Source organism: Lissotriton helveticus, chromosome 12 (genome assembly GCF_964261635.1).
Source record: "Lissotriton helveticus chromosome 12, aLisHel1.1, whole genome shotgun sequence".
In the NCBI taxonomy this organism is placed as follows: Eukaryota; Metazoa; Chordata; class Amphibia; order Caudata; family Salamandridae; genus Lissotriton; species Lissotriton helveticus.
This window is the reverse complement of record NC_136073.1, coordinates 802420980-802441767: the sequence shown is the minus strand read 5'-3', so window position 1 is coordinate 802441767 and position 20788 is coordinate 802420980. Positions and strand designations below refer to the sequence as shown.

At 44.6% G+C, this 20788-nt stretch overlaps 1 protein-coding gene and 1 pseudogene across 3 annotated transcripts in view; one reads left to right on the top strand and one right to left on the bottom strand.

Moving 5' to 3' along the window:
* Positions 1-4622: 4622 nt before the first annotated feature.
* The window catches only part of SETDB1 (SET domain bifurcated histone lysine methyltransferase 1), a 144250-nt gene continuing 128084 nt past the window's right edge, over positions 4623-20788 (top strand). For 2 of the 3 annotated variants that reach the window (XM_078669412.1, XM_078669410.1), the window contains exons 1-2: positions 4623-4742; positions 5461-5683. In XM_078669412.1, the coding sequence (XP_078525538.1) occupies positions 5472-5683 (212 nt within the window). In that variant the 5' untranslated portion in view covers positions 4623-4742; positions 5461-5471. Of the gene's footprint in view, positions 4743-5352; positions 5684-20788 lie in introns of those variants that run through there. The other variant, XM_078669411.1, reaches the window with a different exon arrangement.
* Positions 11512-12470, bottom strand: LOC144798496 (galectin-9 pseudogene; annotated as a pseudogene).

Here is a 20788-nt window from a genome sequence, read left to right as displayed (position 1 = left end):
AGTATAGAGTATACATTCAATGCATTACTTGAATATGCATGCCCTGAATAAGCACTGGTGCGCTCTGAAGGGAAATGCAATATCCTTCTTGAACTGGAGCCTCGCGGCTGGATGTGATATCTTGTGATGGTGTGCAGGTCCTATTATGCCCTCCCTGACGTAGCATGCCAGCCAAAAGTGTCTGCCTCCTATAGTGGGGTGAACTGTGTTTTTGCAAAATATCATTTAAAGTTGCTTGCAGTTGCTGCAGGAACACCTACAAACTAATCCTCCCCCTCGTCCCATCGAAGGCAATGGATTGTGTATTTCTGTATGAATTTACTTCCCTGTTCCTTTTGTATTTGGGTTATTTCTTGACTTTCCCCCTCGTTTTGGGCTCTGGCTGCTTGCCAGGCCCTTCCTCCTTTATGCTCTCCTTAATAGTTGTGAGTCTGCCTCTGGAGTGATTTGACTGCTCCGCCTGTTCTGAGATTGCCTTTTCCGGACCATTGCACCCTTCCTCTCATGGCTTTCAGTCCAGGTGTGGGGTAGAAAGATGAAGGATGTGTCCTGTATTTACTCCAGGTTGAGTCTGCGCTAGAACCTCTCTTTTAAATCTGTTTTTTTCTATTTTTCCCACTGTACTCCTTGGCCCAAGCAGCAGTGGTGCGCTTCACTGGTGTGGGAAATCTTATAAATCCAAATTTCCACTTTCTCCTTACTTTAAGAAAAGAAAGACAGGCAGTCCCAAGTTCTGTTTATTCTTGTGACTTTATTCTTTTAATCACTCCTTGTCAGCAAATATGGGCGTATGATTTCCCGACACATTTAGGAAAACATCAAATTTTCCTGTAACGTGCATTGAAACAAAAAAAGTTTCCATATCTGTTCCAAGTACAATTGCCTATTAGGAAACACCTTTACTGAGCTATTAAAAGTATATGCACTGGTTATTTTTTTTATTTGTTATTGTAAGCATATGGTTGTCACTTTTAGGCTGCAGCGCTATCTTCTTTTTTTGTGGCATGCATTTGTAACAGAAATAATTAATACCTTGCATGGCCATACCTTTTAACTATTGCTTGATATTACTGTGGCTTCGCATAGAGTAAGACCTGCAGTAGAAAGGAGGAGTCCCAGTGCCGCAGGTGGCAAGCCTATGTGACCATCATGGACTAACAGGCTGGTTCTTATTTGTGCTGATACCTGCGGCAATGTGTCTCAGGGTTGGGTATGTGTCGCCCATGAGGTGCAGGTTGAGCCAGTTAGACTGATCCAGTGTAAAGCCATTTAGACAAGATTGTATCTTTCTGTATAGTTTCACTTTTGTATGTGTTCACCATTCTATGCCTTTTTGGCTAGTGTTGTGCTGTCCCTTTAAAATGTTGTTGGATTTGTTCTAGGAATTTCTGTATGTTTGGCATGCACACGCAGACAGGTGTGTTATCCAGTGCTTAGAAGAGGGGGAACCCCAGACTCTTCTTGTTATCATGACTTTGTCGACCAGGGAATTTATGTCCAGATGGGGTCCCAGTTTGATAAACAATTTAGTAATTGTTAGGTGCTACCCAGGTGTGATCCCTCGACTCCATGCACAAGTGTGATTCCGTTTACTAGGTCCGGATGGCTTACAAGTGTAGTGATTTGCCAGGAAGCAAAGAGTGAAGTAGTTGTAATTGTGTAACATATGCCTATAACAAACCTCAACAAGGTACCTAGTGAGTAGACAGCATAGCAGTTTTACTACTGTCTGACAATGGCAGAGACATTTTCTAGTGTGGTATTTTGGGGGTATTTCTGAGTTGTTCTGGTATGCTAGACTCTAAACTGATAGCCGTGGCTGGTGGTTTAGTCTGCTGTCTGACCAGGGGTGGTTTGTGTGTTTTGGATGGAATACTCGCCTGACAGGAGGATTTCTTTGTTGGTGTTTAGTTTCAGAGTTATAAAAAGCTCAAAGTCCCAACTCAGTGGAAAATCACAGATATATCCACTCGAAATGAAAAATCATTAGTGGTAACTATACCGAACCATAGCATGCCCCCAAAGGGCGGGAGAGGTAAAGGTTCAAATTGGGTATCTAAATTTATGTATGAGGATTATGTGCCATCACAATAATATTAACATAACAACAACCACATTAAAGAAAACACATTAAAAAAATCAGTGACGGGACCCCTACTGTAGTCCAATAATTAATGCACATATAATTCATCAATTGGAAAGACAGACGAATTCACAAAAAGTGTTTGGTAAAAAACTGGATATACAATTTTATTCATGCACTCGTTACATAATTCATAATACAAATTACAATATTAAAACATTAATGAACAAATAAAACATGTTGTCAAGAATAAAAAAGAATCAAAGAGTCGACGCGGCGTTTCGGTTTTCTTTTTGAACACCTTCTTCAGGACTGATTCTAGACAGTTAAAAAAACAGAATTACCATCCACTTTAGTTTTGTCACATATATAATTCGTCTGTCGTTTTTTTCTACAATATCATCTTTTCTAAGTGTGCACTATTGCAATTTAATTCATGTCTGATCACTTCCCATATTATACAAACATTTTCATTATTCTCACTATATATCTGAAAGACACAATTTGTACACTATTTCCATCTTTCCTCTATGGGATCTTGCATTTTTATTCTTATCATCATAAAACATCTTCACCCTGTTCTACTTGTTTACCTCTCTCTGAGCCATATGGCCCATGCTACCAACTTCATTACTACTTTGTTTTTATTAAGGCATCTTGTGCAGCACGCTTACCTTGTTCCAGATGGAGAAAATTATCTCTACTGGATGGTGCTTGTTCAATTTCGTTTTTATGGGTTTTTCTATGATTTCCCCATTCCGAAAATGCTTTGCTGAATGTGCAATTTCTTGTTGTTTCTAAATAGAAAAACAACAACATATCTGATCTAGATCGTATTGGATTTTCTCATGTGAGTATTGCACTCCTTTATTTGTCGACTGAGGGTTGTATAATAACAAACTGGCTATGCGGATCCAGGGTTATCTCAGTGTTTCTCCATCTATTGGGTTCCACCCCAGAGCTTCTATAAATATAGACCACTCTCACCCTGTTTTCGGCATAATTCTTTGACAATAGTTTTTTAATTCCCTCATACCATGCCTATTTACCAAACCACATTGATGCCTCATAATTGATTTTCATTTTATTTATTGTAGGAGTGCAATGACCCTGCTGAGGTCTGCACTTGGTGCAGTGTGTTTTTATGAGGGCCAAGGGCATGTCTGTACTTTGTTCGTTAAGAATTCTTGGTCAATGTTGTATTGTTACTTTAATGTATTAGAGCGTGGCAAAGCGAGGCTTAGAATGTTCCTACTTTTCTTCCCACGGGTTCCAGTCCAGGAGATCAGATGCTACCGGTGTCCTGGATGGAAGCTGTGCTGCCTGGCTCTTGCCTGATTCATCCTGTATCTACTCTTTAACAAATCTTTGGTGCCTGCATGCTTGCCCCAAATTCTGTGCCCTGTCCCAGCCTGCTTTTCTGACTTCCTCTGTCCGTTGCTTGAGTCCTGTGAGCCTCCCCTGTCCCTCTTTTCTTTCGCTGATTCCCTCTGACCCTCATTGTTTCACTTGTTCCTGCTTGCTTGTCCCAGATTCCTTGCTCTGTTGCCTGCTTGTGCCTCCGTGTGCCCCTGTTGCCTGCTTGTGCCTCCGTTTTCGTGCCCCTGTTGCCTGCTTGTGCCTCCGTTGCCTGCTTGTGCCTCCGTGTGCCCCTGTTGCCTGCTTGTGCCTCCGTGTGCCCCTGTTGCCTGCTTGTGCCTCAGTTTTCGTGCCCCTGTCGCCTGCTTGTGCCTCCGTGTGCCCCTGTTGCCTGCTTGTGCCTCCGTTTTCGTGCCCCTGTTGCCTGCTTGTGCCTCCGTGTGCCCCTGTTGCCTGCTTGTGCCTCCGTGTGCCCCTGTTGCCTGCTTGTGCTGTGTGGGTGTCTGTGGAAGGCTCTGTGTGGGTGTGTGGAGGGTTCTGTGTGGCTGTGTGTGTGGGGAGCTTTGTGTGGCTGTGTGTGTGGGGGGCTTTGTGTGGCTGTGTGTGTGGGGGGCTCTGTGTGGCTGTGTGTGTGGGGGGCTCTGTGTGGCTGTGTGTGTGGGGGGGCTCTGTGTGGGTGTATGTGTGGGGGGGCTCTGTGTGTGTTTGTGTGTGTCATTTGCGAGAGATAAAGCTAGTGGCATTGTAAATGACAATGCCATTTATTTATGTTAAAAAAAACATAAATAAAAATAATGTCAAGAGCAATGCCAATAGCTCTAACTTTAACAAAGGCAAAACCATTGCATTGTAAATGCTTGTTTTAAGCACTTTGACCGCTGGACCAGAACATACATAAATGGTCACCACTGGGTCGGAAAATGGCTCATCAACTAAGGGCTAGCGAATGACACACCAGGGAGCGTGGGTAAAAACATAACCGCCTCAAATCGATACTAACGTGAGGGTAGAGCACTTTCTCCACCCTCTAAACATGGCCGCCCTCAATACACACTGTACTGCTCTAGATGCGGCGCTCTATTCTCCCGTCCCTGCCTGCACTGCCCCCTGCAGGCAGCTCCGCGAACAGCCGCCGCCGTTGTCACTGTACTCTGTAGTGATCGCCGCTTCCTGGTGGACCCTGTGTCGTCACGTCCGTCGGTGGGGAAATCTTCCGGGGCAGCTGCGATTCGGCGGTACCGCTGGATTCGGAGAGAAGCGGGGAGGCGGGGCGTGTTCAGCAGAGGGCCCCGGGGAGGAGGTGCGGAGAAGTGGGATGGGGTTCTGCGGTGGGAGGGAGGGGATAGCACAAAAGGAGGGGTGAAATAAATATGGAGGGTGCAGCCAACTGTGGGGCTGTGGCTTCATTAACGAGGGTCAGTTACATGGGAGAAGGCACATAGGACTTTGCATGTGGCCGGAGGGGACTGAATGGGGACAATGCAGTGTATAATATGGAATCGAGACATGGTGCAAGAGGGTGTGAAACGGTCAAGGGAGCTTTGAGATGGGACAGCAGTCTGGGGATGCTGCGATCAGAAGTGTGGAATGGGGAATTATTTAAGCATCGGGTGTTGAATTACATACATTAGAGGTAGTAACATGTTGCTAGTACACCTGACAAAAACCTGTAGAGTCCAAAGAATGTAGGGTGATGGAATATATATGTCGATTTGATGATATTCTCCCAAGTGCAGCAGATCTTGGTGGGGTTAAAAATGAAGGTAAAGCGACTCCAATCGGGTCAGCACATTTGCAGAGAGGGATGGTACCCGACCACACCAAATTCTGACGTTGGAGCCTAAGGTTTGGCAACGTGGGAAGTATATTTTGCTAATCAGAGGAATGTGGGCATGCAATCTGATCTGTAGATGGACAGCATTAGCTGGAGGAGTCATGTAATGATACATGCTGAGGAAGCCTGAGACACCTGTTTGCCAGGTGGCTCCACAGAGCTTGACCGTATCCTTCTCTCCCAGGACCAGCCACGATGGAGTCGCCAGACATCTTGGAGCTGCAGCAGGCAGTAGTGGATGAGCTGGGCATCTCCATGGATGAGCTCCGTCAGTTCATCGACGAGGAAGTGAACAAGATTGAGAGTGTGAAGCAGAGGAAGGCCCAGTTGGTGGAGTTGGAGACATGGGTGCAGCAGAAGGAGAGTGAAGTGGCGCACGTGGACAAGCTGTTTGACAGCGCTTCCAGGTGAGTCAAGTGGCAATATTTGGAGGTGTCTGCTGTTATTACCTTGTGCTTGAGTCTGTATTGCACATTTATCTTGTTACTTTAGCAAATTCGTTTACTTGATTTGGTTTCTTTTGTCTCGGTCGTTGAAGTAAGTGGTTTTGCACTTTGGTCTGACTCCTGCACAGTGTAAGACTTGCCAGTTTTGTTTGCTGGGCTTTATTTCCACACTTGAAATTATTTGGACATTGATTTTGCTGATCTCCCCGTGCGTGTCAGTGTTTGGATTGTTGCTTTGTTTCTTGTTATTGCATCTTTGAATCTTGCGTGTTGTTTCATCTCTTTGATCAAGATCTTAGTTTGAAACCTCTGCTTGGCCATAGTAATAATCTCTTTGTTGAGCCTGTTGGAATGTATTTGGTAAGTTTCAGATGACATACCAACAGTGTTCTCGCTGCTCATTCTGTCTTTCTGTGCAGCTTAACTCAAATTGTCAGTGTTTCCACGAATTTACCTGCTGAAAGATAGTTATATGGACTAAATACATATTTAGGTTTGCTTCACCAGCGTGCTTCTTGAGCCTTATTGTTTGTGAATCCATACCCTCAAATGACCACAAGGAATGAGCACTGGCAAAGCCTATAGGCCTAAAGTTGGGTACCAGCCTCTTGTTTTATTTCGTCATGAAAACACATCTTGTTCCAGCAGTCCATCGCAATGAGGAGTAAGGGCTTTGTGTGTGAACGTGCTGTATCGAAAGGGAATAATGGTCGCACTAACAGTGAAGTTAATCAGTGTTGGAAGTTGGATGGCCCATTTCCCATGCTGCTGTGTTCAGTGGTGTGCAGCTTCTGCTATGTTTTTATATTTTGTCTGTGAAATAAATCACTTCTGTAATGTACCAGAGAGTTGCATTGGGGTTCTCCCTTTACTTTCTAATTTGATGTAATTACTATAACATGGCTTTAACAGCATATGTCATAGGTGCCACCACACCGCAACACTTATTCATCCCTAGGTTCTGAAAGGACAGCAGTAGAAAACATCATTTTTTTCATGCTCGCCATCCTTAGTGCTAGGGATGGGACTATAAAGAAACATAGCCATTTTATGCTAGATTTTGATGATGGTGTTTTTATTTGCATGAAGTTTAAAAGTTCTTGTCACTTGGAAGAGGCCAGCCATATATATATGTAGGGTCTGTTTTATGAAACACACAAAAGGCGATGGGAGGAATGCTAGCAATTTGTCTAATCACTGGCAATCGCTTGGGATAGCATCCCAACCCCTTGTTCTTTTGCTTACCACGCCACCTCAGTTTGGACCCAGCCATATGCAAACCTATCTTGACCCTGCTCCTCATGGGAACAGTCCAGCCTGAACTGCCAGGCCCTCCCTGATCCAGAACACAATCAACCAAGGATCAGTTTCACCCTCGTTATGGGCTCATCAGCCAAATTCAGCTTGGTTCCAGTGACAGTGTGAGCAATGGATCTACATCTGGGCATACCCATGCCACTTAGGGCGGTATATGAAACACACAAAAGGTGATGGGAGGAATGCTTGCAATTTGTCTAACCACTGGCAATCGCTCAGGGTACCCAAAGAGATTTGGCCAAGGCAGAAAGAAATGAAAGAAAGGGTGTTGCTCAAATTGCGTAGAAACATGTAAAGAGAGTCTCTTTCCAATAATTAAATAAATCTGCGAAAAATTAATGTCATAAATATCTTCTTTCTTCTTTATCATTGTTCATCTAGAAAAACAGAGCAGACCAAGGTAAAGCCACATTTCATTTTTTTTTTTTTTTTTTTTTTCTTGAAAACTATACTTTATTTTTAACAGCCGGGGTTACAAAACATAAGCAACTTTGTGGTGTATAGATAACTTCAGTGTTCACTAAAAACCTCTTTTAAATATCTATCGAATCAGTTCACGTTGAAATGACATTTGTGCAGTAAGTATGAACCGAACAGTCTTAAAAACGAGGTGGTGTACAAAATGGAAAAAGAACAGTTTTTAAGTTTAAGTACCAATATAATTTTAACTTCAACAATAATAGAATACATGAAAAATAAACTGCACATAAGGTAGGGCATCAAAAATACAGAGCAAATCTTAGGGACGACAGTTCTGGAACATGCATTTGTGTGCAATTCTGGTCATGGAGTCACCGGGTTGTTGGGTGATGATTGCAGGTTTGCTTTGATTTATTATTCAGGCAATAGCTAGAGCCGACGTGACAAATGGTTCACAAAGCTAAAGTTATGCTGGATTTTCAGGATAACCACTGACTATGTAAATGATTTTCATGTATATTCAATGCGTCTTGTTTATGTCATGCAACCAGGGCCAGCTCTACAAGGCGGCACCAGATAACTCCAACAACCAGCAGCAAAAGTCTGCCATATATGATGCCCCATAGGAAGGCATCACCTGAGGCAGCGAGAATGTTTGTCCAAGCCCTGAATTGACCTAACACATATAAACCAAAAGGGTCAGTGTACATACATGGGGTGGCATGTTGGTAAGATTAATTGCACACATTTGTGACTGGGTGAAATGCAGGGAAAGGGTACATGGGGGGAAGGAGTTTAGTATCAAGGCCAGCTATAAAACATATTCATATATTGAATGCCACCGTATAGAAATACTCTAGATAGCACACAATGCCACAGGACCATATTAATGTCAGATGCACACTAAAAACATTCTGATACCTCAACATTTCTTCCTCTGTGCCTAGTCCCTCATAGTCACTAAGAAGTTCCAGGTTTGTGGATGAATTTAAAATAAATTTTCTATTTTCCTTTTCATTTTACCCAATTAGAATCAAAATCAGTTTAGTTCATGGAATGTTAAAAAAGAGAAAATTACAGAGATACACATCCACCCCCTTTTCTAAGCCTCATAACTCACTCACACATCACTAATAATAAGGATTTAGAAACAGAGATCATTTGGAATGTTTTACAGACAACAGACCATGATTCAGTTATACCCAAAGTGTTTACATTTTAATATGTTGTTTCTTTATTAATTCAAGCATTCAAACTCCCAGTTCCGGTCCCCTTCAAATATTTATCAACCAATAACTAGCTGTCATGATTGCTGAACCCTTTCCTTATTAACCAGGTGTAGGAGAGTAGGGTCTGCAATCCTATGATCACCCAGATTTTTGCTTTTTGCTGCACTGGTTTACGACTTTCCCTGGCTGTGGGCCTGCTAATCAGACCCACAGCCTAGCTGTTCTCTCTATCCAAATTGTACTCAGGTACTGAATTGGCACTGGGCCCTCTCCAAGTCCCTGTACCCAGGGCTGAGGTGTACCCAGAAGTCTCCCAGGGGCTGAAGCATGTATTATGCCACCCCTGGGCTGACTAACTAAACTGACACAACTGGCTGCACGACAGCTGGGGCAAGGTGGTGTACTCACCCTTTGCTTTAGATATAGTATACCTATATCTAACCCTAAAATGGACACACAGATCTCCTATCAGTCACTCCTATGGCAGGCCTTAACAATCCTGAAGGCAGAGTGCTTGGAATCGTGTGAGATGGTGCTCTGGCATGAGCTGAGCCTGTCTGCGGCTTTCGGGATCCATCCCTTAGCCGTTTCCATGATATCGCATACCATATACTCTTAAGTGCATTATAATCCTCGCGGTTATATGCCAACTCTGGTATCGCTTTATCAAAACATGTCGAGTAAGGTGTCATACGAATTGGAATACTAACCCCTCGCCAATTCTGGCGACGGGGTTAGCATTCCACCCTTCTAGAGGGACACGACATGTATGTAACCCCTAACCCCGGTTAAAGTCAAACAGAGCCTCAGCTGCACAAAATGGATGCTGCCACCGAGACACAAGTCTGCCCTCCTGCTGCTGGGAGTCCTCCCAGAGCAGGAGATAAGGACAAAGGGTTTCCTGCCAGGGGCGGTGCCAGCACCGTCCCAGACAGGGTTTTGTGTATTGTAGGTAGGCAGGGCTTTAGAGGAAGGTGACTGCACGTGGCACCCCGGTGCTCACTGTGCATAGGCTGGCTGGAACCAGTTCCAGGGTCACTCCAGACCCTGTGCTGGGGAAAAGCCCGCCAAGGAAGTGGGTGTAACCACCCCCCTCCCAGTCCCACCCCTAGGGCAGGACTTAGTCGCGTGCCAGCCCCTTTTTACAGGATAAAGGTAGGAACTGGCCCCCTTCCAAATCAGATCATCTTTGAATCCTGAAACTACTTTCCACGAAAGGAACTCAAGACTTCTTCCTAAGATTTCTCCCTTGTGACTAAGGAGTAGTCACCCTGCATCCGCAGGCACCATCTTAAGAACACTGCGGTCTGCTGCAAGTCTCTCCTCCGGATCAAGACTGCCCAGCTCGACGAGAACCGGCTTCCCTGGCACCTCTGACCTCTACCTGCATCATCAGTCACGCTGAGATTCGTGGGTGTGACGAGACCTCGAGGGACCGGCCATCTTCAAGACTGCACGACTTCTTTCCAGCAAGCCCGCCGAGTAATTTCCTGGTGAGTGCTTTGGGGTCCGAGAAGCCCCGACCCTGAGCAGCTCCAGCACCGAAGTGCAGCCTCCCAGCATCTCCACGATCTGCGTGGGGCCCTTCTGCTTTTTGCTGCTCACCGCGTTGTTTGGCTACTAGCCCGCTGGCTTGTGGCCTTCTGAACGACGCCCGACGACATTTCTGCTGCTGGTCTGGTTGCTCCAGGCTGGCCCTTGCTCCCTTCCAAAAGAGGAGCACCCCGGACCCTCCTGGTCCACTCAAGACGCCATTTTGAGTCCACCGCGTGGGCTTGAATTAGCCAAGGCTTGTTGCCCAATCCTGGGTAACTTCGACGCCGACAGCTTCATCCATCGTGGGACAGCTCGCCTCTCCATCCTGGTCGCCGACAACGCCTCCTGGTCCGTGAGATCTGCAGAGCCAGCGTCGCCCACTCACCTAGTCGAGGTGACTTCGCCCGGTGCCATCCTGGTGCCCACTTAATCACTGGCTAGTGATTCAAGAACTTGGTCCCCTCTGCTTTCAGGTTTCTTCTTCCTCGATCCAGGCTTGGATCCAACGAACTTTCCTTCACTGGTCGCCTGCCAGCAACTTCCTTCTTCCAGGCTCCTGGTCCGGCAACGAGATCCCCGACGTCTTTTCAGACCTATGCAGCTGCAGCCCCTGGGCTAGGTAACTTCGGCACTTCGGTGTCCCAGCATAGCCTCACTATCCTAGGGTCAGGATCCACTGTCGTTTTCTTCCTACCAGGTCGGGTTCGCCCGTGAACACTAACTTTGCCTTTACTAGCTCCCATAGACTTTGTCCCGCATCCCGCGTGAGAGTGCACACTCTGCACCCGAGTCCCCTAGGTCTCCTAGAAGTAATCTAACGATTCTATAGTCAAGTCCTAGCGATTCCAAAGCCTATTAGTACTGTACTTACCTGCTAGTAATTTCGCATTCCACTTTTTAAGTATATGGTTTTTCGTGCCCCTCGGGCATTTGTGTATAACGTGCTAACTTAAGTATTTTCGTAAGAGTTTTGTTGTGTGCTTAGCACCCTGTCCTCATAAAGAGTACAGGGTTGTTGTGATTCTAATAAATACATTGTTTATTTTCATAACACTTGTGTGGTGTCCTTTCACTGGGTGTTTAAGGGGTAATGTGATGGTAAAACAGCTGGCTTAACACGCCCTCTAGAGTCTTAGCCTTAGACTGCTCGTATCCATGCTACTAGGATAGCTGGTCTATAAGGTTGACTTACAACCAATCATCAATAAGGGTTGTTTGGACTGATATATAGTGATCACTAGAATAGTGAGCACTGCACATCAGGCCAACTTCTCACACCAGGTACAATAAAGGCACTTCCTTTATGCTTGCACGTATTGCAGTACAACATCGCCGTCCACCTCCAATTGGTCGATCTGCTGGAAATGGGGCACTCGGTGGTTGTAGTTGAAGAGGTGTTCACATGAGATTACAATCATAAAGCCCTGCCCTTTACAAAAGGGCATTGCTCCTCCACGCTCCTCTGATCCCCAGTTGTTGTTCAGGTAACTGTTTCGAACAATCGCGTTCTCATCAAAGCGCGGGTTCAGATGGAAGGCAATGCCGCCATGGAACTTCAGGTTGACAGTAAACCTCTTAGCATGGTGCGGAATGGTCCCGGAAATTGTGATTACTTTAGAAGGGTAGCAACCCCCATTGAGGTGTGAGTGGTACGGCACGGGACATTGTTGGCAATGCGGTGGAAATTGCGGAGTTGGATATGGATTGAACGATCCTCCCGGAGGGCACGTAGAAGGTGGGAAAGATGGAGGGAACCCCCCAGGACCCTGAAAAGACACATTTTCCAATTCCACATGTCCAGTTATGTGCACGGCGTTAACTCTATGGAGCGGAATCCGGTGCTTGTACTCCACAAAATGTTTTCCGTTGACGGACACCATATAACAGTGATGGTTCACAAGGATCCGGATTTCAAAACGGTGGCCCTTGTGAAACGGCATCTCATGCTTTCTCTCCTCTTTTCCCCATTGGTTCCTCTCCTTGGTGTTGCAAACAACGACACCACCTTCTGAAAAGCGCGGGTTGAAATGGAGTGCGATGTTCTCAGACGGCGCGCAATGATCACACTGCAAGTTCACAGAAAACGTGTCACCATGATGACTGACAGTGCCACTGATCACCAACACGGTCCCATCGCTGAGGCTCCCAGAGATACCTTGGGTGAAGGGCACCGACGGTCTGTAGAACTGGTTGTGGGGATGGCCGACCTGCATCTTGGCTTCCTGGATGCTCCGTGGGTGCTGAGGATGTGGTCCACATTTCATTTTTTAAAGTTCGGGTTTAATTATGCTCTGGTACCTGTCTTTCCTCTTGGCTGCTTGCTATGTCAGCAGGCATTGTGATGTTAGAACTCAACTGTAATACGTTTTTACAGTTAAGCGGCAATGTAAATTCTTCATTACAGGCTAATTAACAATAACTTGCACCCTTGTTCTTATTCGCAACTGTAATGACTTTCCGAAGAAAAACTGTAATCCAGTGCCAGCTTTACTATATGCAGATGATGTGGCCTTGCTCTCCAACACTCCTACTGGGCTATGGGCCCTGGTCGACAATTTCTTACCTTTTATGGATAATCTGGACTTAGATGCTAATATTGCTAAGTCGCACTATATGGTGTGTGGGTCGCAATGCAGTAAGGTTAGACCCATATCTATCAAGGGAAGTAACACCACAAAGGTCAGCGAATTTTCCTATTTGGGAGTGATTTTTGACATCAACAATAGTTTTCCATCCTGTCTTTACAGTCATTGCTCACGCTTCAATCGTGCTGTTGAGACTTTGTTTGATGTATCCACTAAAGTGGCCAGTAAACCCATAATGCCCTGGCTGGAAATTAACAAATTAAAACTCTTACTTGTTTTCAATTTCGGTGCTGGCGTATGGGGGTTTAGAGACTGTAGTAGCATTCAGAGGTCAGAAAATAATTTTTTCAGGTTTCTGCTTGGACATTGGCCCAGACTGCTTATAGTATTTTATACATGAAGAATTGGGATTGGTCTATGTGACTGATTTGGTGGGGTTTGCCCCACTTCTTCCCTGTGCCTCTATTTTCAGTAACCCGGAGGCCTCTTTTAATCTTGAAATCATTGAGGTCTCTCTGCCCTGTGATTATGGCTTAAGAATCCCATGGCTGAATTGCATACAGAAAACAGTGGAAGCCATGGTTATTCTCCAAACCGCATGTAATCTCGAAATGGGGCATTAGTGATATCAAAGATTTGTTCTCGAGAAGAGCAGTGCCCAACAGGGAAGGTAGAGCGGTTATGAAGTCCAATAGGAGAAAATTGATCTGTTTACAAACAGTCAAAGGTGTTGAGCCATATCTCCTGTAGGTTGATAACATACGGGAAAGGGCACTGTTAACAAAATTTCATCTAGGATCCATAATATGCCACTAATTTTCCCTGTTGGCCAATTCGACCCGAGTCTATTCTGCTCTGTCCATGTGACAAGTAATCTCCCACCTTAAACTCTGGATCATTTTATATCTTTTTTTGTAAGTTTTATAAAGAATTTAGGCAAAAAAAAGTTTTTTCTAATTTTGAAAAATAAGGGTTTTTATCAACACAGGCCTACCCTCTATTCTCTCTGAATGCTCCCCAATCGTGATGTTTGTCATTCTGTGGGAGCTTTTCTGAAAAATGAACTTTATTTGCGTGACTCCTTTGCCTTTTAGATACAATGTACTGTTTTATTGATTTTCTTCTGGAAGCACTTTCTTAGTTCCTATTTGTTTGCCTTTGATTATACTTTGATATTGGGGGCTCTCCATTGAAGTGGGAGTATTTTTATGAGGACCTGATGCGTCCTATGATTTGGATATTTTGAATTATCTTTTAAATTGTTTTTAAAGCATTTTATAAGAAATTGTTTTTTAAAGTATTTCATGTAGCCTAACATTTGTTTATTCTTTTACGATTATATATAATCGAATAAAGATATTTATCAATATTGCTGATGAGATTATAAATGACGACATTGATGACAACACTGGGAATGGTGGTGGCACGAGATATATTTACTTGAAATAAATATAACTGGTGATTTTCAGTGTTGTTACCTTATCTAACTATACCACACTTTAACATTTGTTTTTTTATGTGTGTGTGTATATATATTCATATTCAAACTTATGATTTTCTTTGATCTTCCTGAGATAGTGCAAGACTGTTTCAATTTGACTGCTCATTGAGCCTACTAGATTTTCAAAAAGTATCGTGTAGATTTTGCTTGTATTTTTGGAATCCACACAGTCTTGAGATCTCTTATGACGGGCAGTATTCAAGTAGTATTGTCACTAAATCCTGTGCATCTGGAATCAAATATTTTAAACTGTACATCCACAAGTCCAATGGTTTTGTCTTTAAGACATGTTACACAGAGACAATTTTCAAATCCTATAGCAAATGGTCAATAAGGTCAAAATGATTGGCTGCAGTCCGGTGCAGTTTCTTATTCATTATTGCTGATTTGTGATACCGTAAGCATATACGGCGGCCATTTATTATTTGGCCTCCATATCGTTTCCTTATGGTTTTGGCACGGGCACTTAATCACACAAATGACACGTGGATTGTTATGTAATATGTTGTCTAATGCCATAGGTTCTTCCTGAAACTGAACTTATTGATGATGATTGTAAAAGAAATTAAAACGTGATGCATTTGTGTGAATCACAGCATTGAGCCACTACATTTGTTACAGCTTGTTTTATTGGAGCTCTCAACTTTCAGTTCACAACTAGATTGTGTAAATGGGGAGCTTCGCAACAAGCATTCATTGACCGTTTTGGAAAAAATTTGACGTTTTTCACAGGCTTATCAGAAGGTAAATGTTTTTTGCACTGTTTTTCGAACTGAATGATGTACCACAAATGTGTGTTTGTAATTTTTATTTCCGTTGTTGGTATTCCAAATAAATGCTTCCCTCTGCAGCTAAAAGGATGTGTCCGGATACTTCTGTTTGATATGCAGAGGATAGTCGCACATTTGGCAAGTCTTAAAAAACCCCATTAGATGGTATTTATAAGTGTCCTCATTATTACTACAGATGCATCTGATTCTGAGCACTTAGCAGTAGATAATGCTGAGTTGTGTGGCATGGATGATGCGAACTTCAGTGTAAATGTAGATAAGCACCTGTAACATTGTTGTACAGATCACTTACGAATATCGCTGCATGAATTGTTAGTAGCGAATCCAGATTGTGGACTTTTGTATTTTGTATTGATGCTAATGAATTCGATGGTCAGAAAGACACTTACTGTACATTCTTCCAGTTTTCCACTTCCTGCATTCCATACTATAAATATGTTGTCCATGTATCTTAGCCACGTCAGTGGTGTGATGCTGAAAGAGACAAGTACATCATCTAATTTGCCTGCAAAAATGCTAACATCGGATGGAACAATCCGAGTGCTCATAGAATAGCCATGTATCTGAAGATAGTGTGTACACTGGTTGGATTTAAGGAAAAGTCATGCTAAGTTAGTATGCACTTCGACAGCTTTTAATAATTATAATAGTTTTATAATGAGCTTCAGATAGTGTAATAAGATAACTCTCATGCAGCATATTGTTGTATAGGCATGTAACCTAAAATGGTGGCAGGAGAGTGTCCTCATCAAATGCGTAAGTTTGGTTTTAATTTTTCAGTAGTCTGAAGGAAGTGACTGAGATTCTTAACACATTATAGAAAATGTTGCTCAGTAGACTGATGGTGCACGTTAGTTAATAAAATATATTGTCTCAATAGCTCTATCATTGACAGCTGATGGGATGACGGGAATTGTTTATATTATGTAATTTGGAAAGTATATATAACTACCCAGGTGTACGTTTAGGGTGAATAAGTATATCTGCTGTTGCTTCATCAGTGAGATTTAAGCTACTTGGTAATTGAAGAGAACAAAACTTATAGAGCTGAAACATGTTGGTGTTGCCATCCAGTGTCTGTCTGGGTGTAGTGTGGCACGCCAAGGCAAATCCGCAAAAAAAAAAATTACAAATAAATATATAGAATTATATATTTGCTCGCCACTGGGATCTGGATAAAATCGGGGATGTCTCAAATGCGGCAGTCTGAGTTAGGCTCTGGCAGACCGTACTATGAAAACACTAGTCTCTCCCAATAGTAAGGAAACTCCCAGACACCTCTAACTGCTGCAAGTGAATTTATTGCAAACCAGCTCCTCCGATTCGTTTTGACCATAGCTTTTGTCATGGGTCATGGAGTGGCGCAATTACCCACAATATATATACAATTAACATAAACAGTGAAAGCAGACCACGTAGCTCAGAGAAGCACATAATTACAGCAGCTGCTATTTTGAAATGTCAGAAAAGTAAATGAAAGTATTCATTCCATAGTTAATTTTATAAAGTAGCGCTTGCAAAATTCCATATTTCACATTTTGAAGTGAACTTAATGCAATTGCCATGAATCGCTGCTCTGTGCATGAGCAGTACATTATTCATATATATTCGTGCACAAGTTTGTAGAATTACAGGGTACTATGTGTTTGAATAACATAAATGAAATAAATTAAGTCAAAATGCCAAACCATCATTGACATTTCATGTAAAAACAAGCCAAATATAGTGCAAGTTGGTTACATTCCCATTGAAGATTAACATGTGTAGGGCCACCATTTTGGAGTATCAGATAAACACGAGAGAGAGCATTTTGACAGTATCAACTCCTTTTCGCACTCTTGTATCCTATGATACTCATGTTTATGACAACTGGTAATATTGCTACTGTACCATTCATAATTGTGACTTGCCCTCAATTTGCAAATAAATTATTAAAGAAAACACAACCCTAATGGGTGAAAACTTTCTTTATGAATACAAGCACCACAGAATTGGTAAAATAGCCGTCATGCTCAAGTATGCGAACTAGACCAAATTAAAAAGTAATCCTGTTCATCCTCAATGTGCTGCTATGTGAAATAGAAAATGAACTAAAAACAAAAGTCAACACAGTTGTGCCCAAGTAGGCAAATATAACCAAGTGACACAACAAGAGTTTAATTTCAGGTACCTCAAACAGTATTCAGCCCCAGTGGGTAAAAAATGAAATCCCAAATTTAAGTTGGTGATTCATTCCACTTGATTGACCTGTGCTAAGTTCTGGTTAAACATGGATTACCTAAATGACAACATAACAAATACTTTTAAAACCATGGATTAAAAACAACTACACTTATGAAGTAACAAAAGAAAGAAGTGGATATCTAAAACACAAAGACTCAATCTCCTGAATGAACTGTCAATTCCTTCTCGGAGTTTAAGCCCCTCAGAACTGAAGAATTAAAATCAATAAGATATCTTGATTCTAATTTCCGTAGTTTGTTTTCCTTGTTGCCCCAGCTAATGTAAACTTCAATTGAATCCAGTTCTTCGGAATGTCAATAGATCACATTTCTGGTACTGTGCTTCTGCAAAGCAACTAGGTACTGTTTATCCTTATTGCGGATTGCCCTCCGATGTCCCAAAACGTTTTTTTTTTTTTGCCTTATGGATCGTACTACCTAAGTACAATTTGTCACAGGGACAGATTATTTGGAATAAGAACTTCAGAAACGTCATAGCGGTTTTTGCATGCTTTACATTTTTTACAACAAAGGAAACCACATTTAGTCAGTAAGTGCTTTCTGGAACTGATTTCGGTAATCATGTTAGGTCTAATGCTGTCCCCTAAAAAGCTGGTTTACCTAAATGTGATTTTAGGAGAAGAACTCAAATATTTGTTCAAGATCTCATCGATATGGCGTACATGCCAATATTTATTTAAATATTTTCTTGACTGTTTGTGATTGATTGGTTGGACTATGTAGTGACTTCATCTGGGCCTGCGCTGTCCCGCTTCCGCCCCCCCTTGCCTAATTGCCTGGACTCTTATCCAGCCAACACCTGAAGGAGGTGGCTTCTGGTGAAGCGCTCAACCCTCTTAGCGCTAGTCCTGTACTGCTGGAACTGCTGCCTTGCCGGCGTTGCCGCCCCTGATTGTCCCCACATAGTGTTTCACCAAAGCGCTGACATTGATGAACGGTGTGCACCTCTGAAGCGCTGCCCCTGTCCTGCGCTGCCCTCCTCAAGTTTCCACTGTCCCCGGAGCTGCTTGCCTTGCCCGAGGGAGCACCGATACTGCGGATATCTGTCCCCGGCGGCCTCCGGTACCAGGGGAGGGCCGCCACCGTGGTGCTAAGGGCCGCGCCTGACCCCAAAAGCTGTGACAGAATCCTTCTACTTTGCCCCGTGCCTCCGGGACTTTGGGGCTCTGCGATCCCGCAGCGCTTCGAGGCCGTGATCGCGCTGTGCCCCTGGAGAAGCACTCTGTCGGACAGCACTCACCGCCTTGGTCTGGAACTGCCTGGGTACAACTCCCCCCCCCCCCCCCCCCCGGCGGCCCTCAGAGCCAGGAGAGGGCCGCCGCTGCGTCACAGAAGGCCGCACTGGGCCTGCTGAAGCCGTCCACGGCATTACGTGACCAGGAACGTGGCTGCAGTTGCCGCGCCCACCCGGCCTGCCCCACTACTGGCCGCTGAGAGCGAGCTCCCCTCGCTCTTGCCTCCTGATTGGTTCCCGGGCCTCAGACATCACAGCAGGCCCGGAACCAGGAAGAAACTCTGCCGGAGGGCTCCGAGGAGAGAAGGAGCCCTCTCACTCATCAGAAACCTTTGCAAGGGGCAGTCGAGGCCCGAAGAATAAAGGTAAAGCCCGGGGGAGGGCGGAGGACTCAAATAGACGCGGGGCCTCCCAGGAGTGAGTAGGAGGCCCCGAAACCGGCCCTCCCCTCGGGGAAAAATGTTGCTGGGCCCCGTTGGTCCCTTTGGGCCCACTAATCACCCGGAACTGGGCTAGAGCCCGGGAAGGTACGTTTGACTCCCGAGTCACATGGAAAGGCTTATCGTGGCCTAATGAACTGGTTATAGGTACTGTTTACCCCTGCTTTATGCCATGACTATTCCGGCCTGGTTATTGTGGTCTGTTGAAATGCTATTCGAATGTCTTTATAACGGATTTCTTGCAGGTGCTGGCTAGGAGCAAAGCTGTTGCCAGGCCTACAGTCATTTAATATTTAATATTTATCTATTTAAGTATTTATGGCCGAGTAAGGCAAGTGACGTACTACATGTGTTTTTAAGGGAAACGAATAAGTTATTGCTACTGTGAATTCTTGCTTGCCCTGATTCTAATCTTATATAAAAGCTTAGTAATTTGAATCAAACGAACTGGTGTGGTCTAAGTCCTTGCATACACCTATTGTCTCAGATGCATGTGCTGTGTAGTCACTTAACACCTGAGCTTTCGGGTGCCTACCTGCTCGTGCCAGTCTACCCCCGGGGAACTGGTGACCCCAGTTTCCTACATTTGGTGCCGAGCGGTGGGATCCAGGACCTGTGACTATACAGCACCCTCCAGTGGGACTGAGTGCGCTGCAATTAGACTGGACACCTATCGTGCCACAAGCTTGCTCAATTGACCCCCCCACTGTCTAGCCTGTAGAGTGTGTAGAGACCTGTGTTGGCCCAGTATTGTACCCACGTCCTAGCATCTTTCCTTGATTTTATCTGGGTCCCCACCTGGCAAAATGGAGTTCCAGCTAGCCCATCTGGAGGAGTACACCGTGGTGCAGCTTAGGGAATTTTGTCAGGGGATGGGGGTGCCGGTTGGGCGGAGAGCCACAAGAACTCCGTACCGCCTTGAGGGCATGGGTATGGGCCCACCCAGAGGAGAGAGGGGATGGGGAACAGGAGGGACAGGGCACACAAGGGGAGGCGGACACTCCAGAAGACCCAGGCCTGCTCAACATTGATATGTTTGACAATGTGTTGCCAGGAAGACGTTCCGGGGCAGGGAGTAGTGTATCCCGGGGGAGTGCATCGTCGCAGGAGTATGAGGACAGGAGGGAGGAGAGGCGATTGAAGTGGGAGCTTGCCAAGCTAGAGCACGAGAGGGAGAGAGAAAGGGAAGATAAGAAGCTTGCTTTGGAGAGAGAAAGATTAGCTATGGAGGAAAGGAAATTGGCGCACGAGCTCCAGCTTAAAGAAATGGAGCTGCGACCATTGCAGTTGGGTTCGCCAGGAAGTCCTAATGGTGGCAACGTACAAGGGGCTCAACAGGAGCCCAGATTTTGGTTACCCAAGGAAGTGATAGCGAGCTACACACAGGGGGATGACATTGCTAGGTGGTTGCATGCGTATGAAGTGGCCTTGACCGCCCATGGGGTGCCCGAGAAACATTGGGGAGGTGGTCTGTATCGTTATATACCTCCCAACGTCCGGGACACCCTCCTGTACTTGGATAAGGCGGAACAGTTCAGGTATTCCCCCATGAAGGAGGCGCTCATTAAAAAGTTTGGCTTCAACCCCGAAAGGTACCGCCAGAAGTTCCGTGGCAGCCATAAGCTGTCCACGCAGAATTGGGTGGATTTCTTTGACTATGCCCGTAAGGCTCTGGATGGTTGGGTGCGTGGCAGCGAGGTGCATGATTACGAGGGCCTGTACAATCTTTTTTTGAGAGAGGACCTCTTGGATAAATGCTTTCCGGAGCTG